This window comes from Anomaloglossus baeobatrachus, chromosome 5 (assembly GCF_048569485.1).
Source record: "Anomaloglossus baeobatrachus isolate aAnoBae1 chromosome 5, aAnoBae1.hap1, whole genome shotgun sequence".
Lineage (NCBI taxonomy): Eukaryota > Metazoa > Chordata > Amphibia > Anura > Aromobatidae > Anomaloglossus > Anomaloglossus baeobatrachus.
Window position 1 is genome coordinate 544,097,709 of NC_134357.1, and position 10,097 is coordinate 544,107,805.

The 10,097-nt window shown below is 45.4% G+C and overlaps 1 protein-coding gene across 1 annotated transcript in view; it reads right to left on the reverse strand.

Annotated features, from left to right (window-relative positions):
* Positions 1-7,869, reverse strand: part of LOC142312947 (uncharacterized) — a 234,149-nt gene extending 226,280 nt beyond the window's left edge. The window contains exons 1-5 of the mRNA XM_075351935.1: positions 7,798-7,869; positions 7,489-7,668; positions 7,283-7,406; positions 7,102-7,199; positions 6,814-6,904 (exon numbers count right to left, since the gene is read on the reverse strand). Of these exons, the coding sequence (XP_075208050.1) occupies positions 6,814-6,904; positions 7,102-7,199; positions 7,283-7,406; positions 7,489-7,668; positions 7,798-7,869 (565 nt within the window). The remainder of the gene's footprint in view (positions 1-6,813; positions 6,905-7,101; positions 7,200-7,282; positions 7,407-7,488; positions 7,669-7,797) is intronic.
* Positions 7,870-10,097: the final 2,228 nt, after the last annotated feature.

Here is a 10,097-nt window from a genome sequence, read left to right on the forward strand (position 1 = left end):
GGGGGCCGCCTGAAAACCACCTAGTGAAGAGGTGGCTGAGTAAGGGGACCACCGGTAGACCAGGCCTGCACGGGGAAACAGGTCCCTAGAGCAGGAACCCATCTACTTGTCCTGCTAAACCTGCTGGTGAGGGTGCTGGATGTGCCTCACCGACCAACACAGAGTCCGCAGCATCAACAGCAACGAGGGGGCCCATAAGCAAGATAAGGCAGGAAGCCATCATTACTTGGTCCACGCTGTAAGCAAACGGGCCAGAAAGGGGAGAAGAGGCAGTTGCGACTTCACTGGGTGATCCCGAAGCATTTCAAGTCAGGGGTCACTTCAAACAAGAAGGGCTAGGAAGGCGAGCTGGCAGTCACCCCTGGATCAGCCTGAAAGATGCCTGGTTCCCTCCTTGGTCCATCACAGTGTCGCCCGGGCGCCTCACCACCACCAACAAGCAGTGAGTAAACAACCTGAAAGACATTTGGACTGTGTGTGAGTTTTTCTGCGACCTGTGGTTCCACGCATGTACACCCGAGCCCCTGGGGCTAGCCTCACTCTTGGGAGGTCAGACCATCCGACTGCAATACCACCAGCCCCAGACAATCGTTAAATAGCAGTGACGGTCACCCACCCCTGACCGCAAAACCGAGTGTGGCATCACGATTCCTATTGAAGTTAACCTGATGTACCTGTTCCCAAAAGGTTTCCAGCACGTGGAGTCCCTGAGGTCCCAGAGGCAACTGCTGCAGGTACACGTGGGGCTACACAAATTCCACCTGATTTACTTAATTGGTTGTTGGCTCTCGAGCCTCTACAGCTTGGAGTAGGACAGCATGTATAAGAAGTATCATGTAATCATAATACTTATTTGCCTAATGATTCTGCACACAGTGTAGTTTTTTTTTATTTTCTGCTGACAGTCATTTTAGAGCTTGTTTTTTTGCGGGTTAAATGATGACAGCTTTATTTTTCGGGTCAGTTTAGAGCAATACTACATCTATGGGTGTGGTGAGCAGTTTTAAACCACAAATTACATCAAAGAATTCTAGAAGATTGGGTTGTAAAAATGAAATACGTAGGGTTTTTTAGCTAAAATTTTACTTTAGCTTCAAAGTTTTAATGTACAAAGGGAGAATAGGAGAAAACCGACAGGACAATTTGTTATGCAATTTTCGCTGAACGTGACAGTACCCCATATTTGGTTATTGGAGCACAGATTGCTAGAATCATTTGTGGGCGACATTTGCAGAGACCCTGAGGTACGAGAACAGCAGAAAAATCCCAAAAGTGACCCCATTATAGAAATTGCACCTGTTAATGAACTAATCATAATAATATTACGTTTTAATTTCTATAGCGCCAACATATTCCGCAGCGCTTTACAATTAAGAGGGGACATGTACAGACAATATGAGACAATAGAAAATAACAACATTAAGATACCAGGAGGAGTGAGGGCCCTGCTCGTAAGCTTACAGTCTATAAGGGTGCTTTACACTCTGCGATATCGCTAGCGATCTCGTTAGCGATGTGACATGCCAGATCGCAGATGCGATCTGCCGAGATCGCACATATGTCGTTTTTATAGCGCCGTTCACATGTGCGATCTCGGCAGATCGCATCTGCGATCTGGCGTGTCACGACGCTAACGAGATCGCTAGCGATGTCGCAGCGTGTAAAGCACCCTTAAGACTGCAGTGACTATTTTGTAATAACTGATTTTTAGTAATAACCAATTTTTGGAAGCAGAATAGAGAAATAAACAGCAGTACAAGAATAGTTGTCACACACTATAAAAGCTTTTTCATAAAAAAAAAAAAATATTTTTTTTGTTGGAAAATTCTGTCAGCTATAATTTTTATTTTTGGGCGAACAGATCTGTATGAGAGCTTAATTTTGTGGGACGAGTTGAAGATTTTTTGGTGCCATTTTGGGGTTAATAAAGTTTGATTGCTTTTTATTCTGATTTTTGAGACACAAAAGGAGCAATGAGCAGAAATTCAGTTTATATTTTTTTTCTGTGGTGTACCGTCCGGGAAAAGTGCTAATTTTTTCTTTGATGCAGTACGATTGCAGAGACCAGATTTATACACTTTTTTTTATGCTTTGATAATTTAAACACAATAAAAACAATATTTTACAAAAATGAATTTGTTTTTCCATCTCCATATTCTGAGAGCTGTAACTTTTTTTTTTAGCAAAGAGCCATATGAGGGCTTGGTTGTTTTTTTTTGCAGGACAATTTGATGTTTTCATTGAAACGTTTTTTTTTTAAATACAATGAAGTAAATTATTATTTGATCCCTTGTGGATTTTGTAAGTTTGCCCATTTACAAAGACATGAACAGTCTACTTTTTAGGGTAGGTTAATTGTAACAGTGAGAGATAGAATATCAAAAATAAAATCCAGAAAATCCCATTGTATACATTTATTTCCATTTTGCAGAAAAATAAGTATTTGATCCCTCTGGCAAACAAGACTTAATACTTGGTGGCAAAATCCTTGTTGGCAGCACAGCAGTCAGATGTTCTTTGTAGTTGATGATGAGGTTTGCGCACATGTCAGTAGGGATTTTGGTCCACTCCTATTTGCAGATCATCTCTAAATCATTAAGATTGTGAGGCTGTCGCTTGGCAACTCAGAGGTTGAACTCCCTCTATATGTTTACTATGGGATTAAGGTCTGGACACTGGCTTGGCCACTCCATGACCTTAATGTGCTTATTTTTGAGCCACTCTTTTGTTCCCTTGGGTGTATGTTTTTAGTCATTGTTGTATTGGAAGACCCAGCCATGACCCTAAGGTTCAGTTTTTGAACTGAACACCTAAATAAAAAACAAGGCTCGAGTTTCAGAGTTTAAATGCATTATGTGCGAACAAGACTCGCACGAGCAACGGTGTGCTCAGGTACGCTTGGTGCTCAGCCCTGTGCAAGCCGCTTGTAGTATTTGAACGGCTCGCACTGGGGGTAACATCAGAATGACTACATGTAGTGGGAAACACCAAGAAAAAAAAAAAAATGTAAAACATCCACACCCACCCTCCTCCTGGAGTGATTTGCTTATGGCTGCCTGTATGTGGGTAGAGACTCAAATTGCAAATTAGTGACATATTCTGAAGTTCGATTTTGGATCAAGCCTATGGAGGCTAGGCTCGTTTGCAGCCAGCAAACAAAACTTCCGAAGGTTCGCTCATCTCTAGCCACAACCCACTTTTAATGTCCTTGCAGAGGGAAGGAGGTTGTCACACAGGATTCTACGGTACATGGGCTCTATTGATTGTCCCATTGATGCGGTGAAGTAGTCCTGTGCCCTTAGAGGAAACACCCCCAAAAAGAAGATTTTAGGTATTCACAGTAAAGTCTCTTTCTCTGAGTCTTCATTGGGGGACACAGGAAACCATGGGGTATATAGCTTTTCCTCCAATCAGGGCTAAACTCAGGGCTAGGCCATAGTTCGCTCAAACTACAAATCTCCGAACTATTCATACACTTTTTCAGAAAAACATAGCTTCTCTATCTCAGGTCCGAACATTCCTTCAGGGAGTAGCTCATTCCAGGCCCCCTTTCCAACCACCAGTAGAATCCTAGGATCTAAGTCTAGTCCTCAATGCTCTACAAAAGCCACCTTTCGAACCTATTCAAGACATAACACTGCTATTGCTTATATGGAAAATCTCATTCCCAGTAGCCATCACATCCATACCTCGAACTTGCAGCGCTTTCATGTCGCGCACCATATCTATGTATACATCACGATAAAGTCGTACTATGATCAATACCTACCTCCTTACCCAAAGTCGTTTCATCCTCTCACAGACACGAGCAACTCATCCTTCCCTTGTTTTGTCCGACACCCTCTCATCTGACAAAAAACAGCAATAAACTACTCGACCTGATCAGAATAATACGCACATATATTAACAGAACCAAGGACTTTAGACAATCAGACTCACTTTTCATCATACCTGACGGACATCGCAAGGGTCTAGCCACCTAAAAATCCACTATAGATTGACGGACACGCTCTGTTACACTAGTCATACCGACTACAAGAAAAGACACTCCCTTCGAGAGGAAAGGCTCATTCCACACAAGCAATGGCAGCCTCCTAGGCTGTACGCCATCAGGCTTCCCCCTTACAAGTTTGCAAAGCGGCCACCTGGTCCCCTCTTCAAAAACTTTCCCAAGCTCTATAAAGTAAACACCTACTCATCAGCCAACGCAAGCTTAGGCAGAATGGTCTCCCGTATGGCGCTTAACTTAAATCAATAGCCTACTTTGCCGTTCAAGTGTTTTCCCACCCTGAGGCACTGCTTTGGAACGTCCCATCGTTTCCTGTGTCCTCCAACGAAGCGACATAGAAAAGATGATTTTGGGTACTCACCACAAAATCTTTCTCGGAGTCTTCATTCTGGTACACAGCACCCACCCTAATGTATTTATACACCTTCAAAGACAAATATCAATCACATAATTACTAGAACTTCTCCTCCTACTGCTTTATCACTAACAGAATAACTTCCTGCCAGTAAGTGGGTATATACTGTGGAGGAGGATTCTTTTATTATTGCCTAGTATCACCTCTTAGTGACAGCAGCATATATCTCATGGTTTCGTGTGTCCCCCAATGAAGCGGTAGAGAAACAATGTTTCCACCTCCATGCTTGACAGTGGGGACGGTGTTCTTTGGGTCATAGGCAGCATTTCTTTTCTTACAAACATACGAGTTGAGTTAAGGCCAAAGAGTTCAAATTTTGTCTCATCTGACCACAGCACCTTCACCCAATCACTCTCAGAATCATCCAGGTGTTCATTGGTAAACGTCAGACGGGCCGGCTGCACATGTGCCTTCTTGAGCAGCGGGCTTTGCCGACACTGCAGGATTTTAAGCCAGTACGGTGTAATGTGTTACCAATGGTTTTCTTGGTGGCAGACAGTGGTTCCAGCTGCCTTTAATGCAGGTAACGAGTTGATTAGGAGCATCTAAATAGTCTGTAGGAGCCAGAACTCTTAATGGTTGGTAGGGGAGGTAGGGGGATCAAATACTTATTTCTCTCTGCAAAATGCAAATAAATTTATATAATTTATACAATGTGATTTTCTGGATTTTATTTTGGATATTCTCTCACTGCTAAAATTAACATACCCGATTTAAGAAATACCAATAAAATATTTGTTACAAAAAATTAACCTATCCTTAAAATTATACTGTTCATGTCTTTGTCAATTCAAGTGGGCAAACTTGCAATATTAGCAAGGGATCAAATAATTATTTCCTTCACTGTATGACTTTTCGGTCAATTTTCACTGAAGTTTTTCTGTGCCAATACGATCAAAATAGGCCTCAAATGCCACTTTTACATTATACATTTTTTTTACTGTTTGTCGTACAGAATAGACATGACAGTTTGATAGTTCCGGTTATTGAGGATGCACCGATACCAATTAAGTGTACATTTTATTTTTATATTTTTAGTGTTACAGAATAGCTGCACTCTTGTGGTGAAATGGCTTTTCATGATTTGTTTGCACTTTTTATTATTTATTATATTGTTGACAAATTTCTGTTATTTTTTTTTTTTTACCTATTCCTTCTGTGGAATATGAATATTTTAATTTATCTGCTGGTCTCATACACTGCAGTGCTCGTGTATTCCAGTGCATGAGACCTGCCAGTTTGACACTGACTCAGCCTATTAGACCCTGCTTATAGCAGAATCTAAGATACCAATATACCCTGAGGTCATCAGATGACCATGGGATGGAGAGTAACTATCGGCACCCACAATGACAATTCAGTTACATGCAAGTGTCGGGACTGAAAGCCGCATCGAAGGGGTTAATCGGACCTCATCGGTTCCAAAACTGGTCGGGACCGATGCAGCAGGGTGCATTTTTGCCTCTCTGAGGAACTACACAGTTAATCATCCTTATTCTAGGAAGGAAACATCATTACCCTCCATTTTTTTTTTTTATTTTTAAGAGGCCCATCATAATATTTTTCTACAAGCGATTTTCTTACGCTGTGGAAGTAATAGCGCAATATAAGTGAGTAAAATACATAGTGTATGTAGAATATGCTGAGAAGTTATTATTTAGCTTAGTAATTTGTAGATCAGAGTAGGTAAGGGTTAGCATCTTCTAATCATCAAAGGTCAGAAGAAAATGACCGCAGAAATAGCTGCTGTGCCGGATGATCTTTATTCAGACTTCAGTGCAGGGTAAAAACAACGGCGGGAGAAGACCTGGATACCGGCCCCTCACTGAGGACGACGGCCGTTTCGCCTGTAATTAGGCTTCCACGGGTCCACTAACCCGCGGAAGCCTAATTACAGGCGAAACGGCCGTCGTCGTCAGTGAGGGGCCGGTATCCAGGTCTCCTCCCGCCGTTGTTTTTACCCTGCACTGAAGTCTGAATAAAGATCATCCGGCACAGCAGCTGTTTCTGCGGACATTTTCTTCTGACCTTTGATGACTGGAATGCTTTTCCTCATCTGACCAGCACGCTGCGTCCGGAGTAATACCTATGCTGGTGCTGCACCTTCCTGAAAGTGAGTTTACTAATCGGGTACCAGAAGCGTACGAGTGGTGGAGGACTCACCTTTCCCTTTACGTATTAGCATCTTCTAATTTTAGGGGGTAGTTGGATCCATCCTCCAGGTTGTAAGCTTTATAGAAGAAGACCATTCACTGCCCAATGTAATTTAAATAATTCCGGGTTAAGAGAATGTTGTGGTCTATGGCCGGACTACACCACTGATAAAGGAGCCACAGTCGGTGACTGAGAAGAATCTGTGACTTCTCTGCATTTAGTGGTTACTACTCACCTGGGTAGCCATATGTAGGAATCTCCTCTTTACACCACTCATCACCCCTCACATATGTCTCTGTAGTATTAATATGGGTCAGATCTTCACCCTGAAATAAATATTGTAAAAGTCACAGACAGATGGAGAAGTCCCATCTATGATCAGCTCTAATCCTGCCATCTCCACCGCTCTCATTACACAAGTATAAAACATATAATACTGGTGGCTAAAACAAGACTGAGCACGAGACCTTCACAGCCGTCTACACATCATAGGGAGATTTCATGGCACCTTCTCTCCATCTACCTGATGATCCTGAGGAACATCGGGGTCTTCTTGTTTACAGTCCTGAGGAAGAAGAGGACGGGGACATCTCTCTGGTGTTGTCCTCTTACTGGATAGAACTGGAGGAGACACATACAGGGACTGAATTCATTCCTTACATACAGATAATTATAGGCCGTGTGTATTTAGTCCTGTCTATTACCTGGTGATGTGAGGGGCTGAGGAACCTCCATCATGATGTCCTTGTACAGATCTGTGTGTCCTTCTAAATACTCCCACTCCTCCATGGAGAAATATACGGTGACGTCCTGACACCTTATAGGAACCTAACATATACAATGATACCGTCATCCCCCGATCCCTTCATAGCGTTACTGTATAATGTCCCAGCATTCCCAGCAGTGTCACCTCTCCAGTCAGCAGCTCAATCATCTTGTAGGTGAGTTCTAGGATCTTCTGGTCATTGATGTCCTCATGTATCGGGGGGTGACGTGGAGACCCTGTGATTGGGCTCAGGGGTCTTCCCCATCCCTCAGACACTGGGTCCTGACAGCGCTCACTGGAGGTCTTCTTCACTACTGTGTAATCCTGGATATGGAGAGACACAGTAATAAATCTCACTCTAGACATTTCCAGAGTCCTCACCTCTCCAGTTCTGTCCATCTGTTATTCCCATAGATAAGAATGATATAATGTGACGTCATCAGAATCTCTCACCTCTCCAGTAAGCCGGAAGAGGATCTCTAGGGTGAGGTGTAATATCCTCTCCGCCATCTTGTCTATATTCATCCTTAAGAAGTAAAATCAGAAAAATTCTCTTAAAAGGGAACCTGTCAGGTGGAATATGCACCCAGAACCACAAGCAGATCTGGGTGAATATTTCTAATCCCTGCCTACTGTAGCAAAAGATAAAGAGATCTTTAGAAAATGTAAATTTAAAGATCCTTTATTATATGCTAGTGAGGCCAGAAAATAGTCACAAGAGCGTTACTTCCCTTGGCTAGTTGGCCCCCTTAGCATGTAAGCACACCCCTGTAGCAAAGACCCTTAGGGGCCAGAACAACAGAAGTGACCACATTTTGGAAACTAGACACCCCCCCCAATTAATTCATCCTGGGATGCAGTAAGCATATTGACTCTACAGGTGTGTCATAAAATTGTCACAGTTCCCAGAATCCATCTCACCCTCATAAATAACTACCAAAAACTGCCCTCACTAAGGTTTGGTGCGGGCGCTCTCCTCATCCTCCTCCATTTCATCTAAGCTACAATGATGAAGTCAGAGTCGCCTCCATTATATGTGTACTGAGGGAACATTACACTGTGACGGGGCAGAAAGGGGCCGAGGGCGAAAAGGGGTCCGAGGACCGAGGGCGAAAAGGGGGCCGAGGACCGAGGGCGAAAAGGGGGCCGAGGACCGAGGGCGAAAAGGGGGCCGAGGACCGAGGACAGGAAAGGGGGCCGAGGACCGAGGACAGGAAAGGGGGCCGAGGACCGAGGACAGGAAAGGGGGCAGAGGACCGAGGACAGGAAAGGGGGCAGAGGACCGAGGACAGGAAAGGGGCCGAGGACCGAGGGCAGGAAAGGGGGCAGAGGACCGAGGGCAGGAAAGGGGCCGAGGACTGAGGGCAGGAAAGGGGCCGAGGACCGAGGGCAGGAAAGGGGCCGAGGACTGAGGGCAGAAAGGGGCCGAGGACTGAGGGCAGACGGGTTTCCTCACTTCCGGCCTCTCATAGTTGGGGCGTCTGTATCTATCAGAGGAAAAGGAACAAAAACCTCACGATTCATAGAAATCAGCGAGAGAAAAACACCAAGAAAGTCTCAGAGCTGAAGGGGTTAATGCCCCCTGCCCCAGTAATGGGGAATCTCCACATACCTCCTCCTGCAGAGCCGCACACTAGATATATGGCTGCTCTGTGCTTCCAGGACCTGTGATGATGTCACATGGAGGGGAGGAGTCAGGGGTCACATGATCAGCTCCTCAGTGTATGCAGGACTCTGCTGTGCTGGGGGAGTGTGTGATGTAGGTTTTCGGTTTTTGTGAGGTAAACACAATAATCTGACAAAATATTTCAGATTATAAGAAGCTCAAGAAATCCATTTAATGTTAAAAAATTTAATTTTTATAAAATATATTCTAAAATTGTTTTAATTCCACACTATAAACCCAGGACATGTGTCCTTCCGGTGACATTGTGTCCTTACGGTGACACAAAGCTGATTGGCCGCTGGGCTCGCCATGGCCCTGCCCCCCCACACCGATTGGCCGCTCGCCCAGGCTGCGCCCCCACACGGATTGGCCAGCCGCTCGCCCAGGCTCCGCCCCCCCCACAGATTGGCCTCTCGCCCCGGCACCCTGCAGGCATTGGCAATTCGGCCACGCCACGCCCCGCCCCCCTCACGCAACGCACGTTAGCTCTGGCCCCGCCCACCTCCCCCCGCGCATTCCCCGAACTGACACGGCTGTCACGGAGGTGAGTACTGTACTCCCCCCCCCCCCCTCTCCCACCCCGCGCATTCCCCGAACTGACACGGCTGTTAAGGGGGGTGAGTACTGTACTCCCCCCCCCCCCGTCCCCCATCCCGCGGGGGACGGGATACGTTGGCATGGTTACAAGCGCATCAAGGTCCTGCAGCGGCGGAAGATCCACACGCACACACACACACATACACACACATCAGCTCACACTCACCCTCACACACACCTCACACACACATCACACACACATCACATCGCATCCACACACTCACAGCATCTGGCGATATCGCTTGCTTCTCGGCCTCGATACTGTGCTGTTGTGACCTTCCAGGACCTGACGGAGGATCACATGGCCAGAAGCATGTGGTATCTCCGGATGTTGTGACTGTGAGCGCGTATGTGCGATATCGTCAGTGTCTGTGTGTGTGAGTGTATGCGATCGGGTGTGTGTGAGTGTCGGGATCGGGTGTGTGTGAGTGTATGCGATCGTGTGTGTGAGTGTCGCCAGAGGAGCACGGCGTGCTGGAGGAGGCTGGGA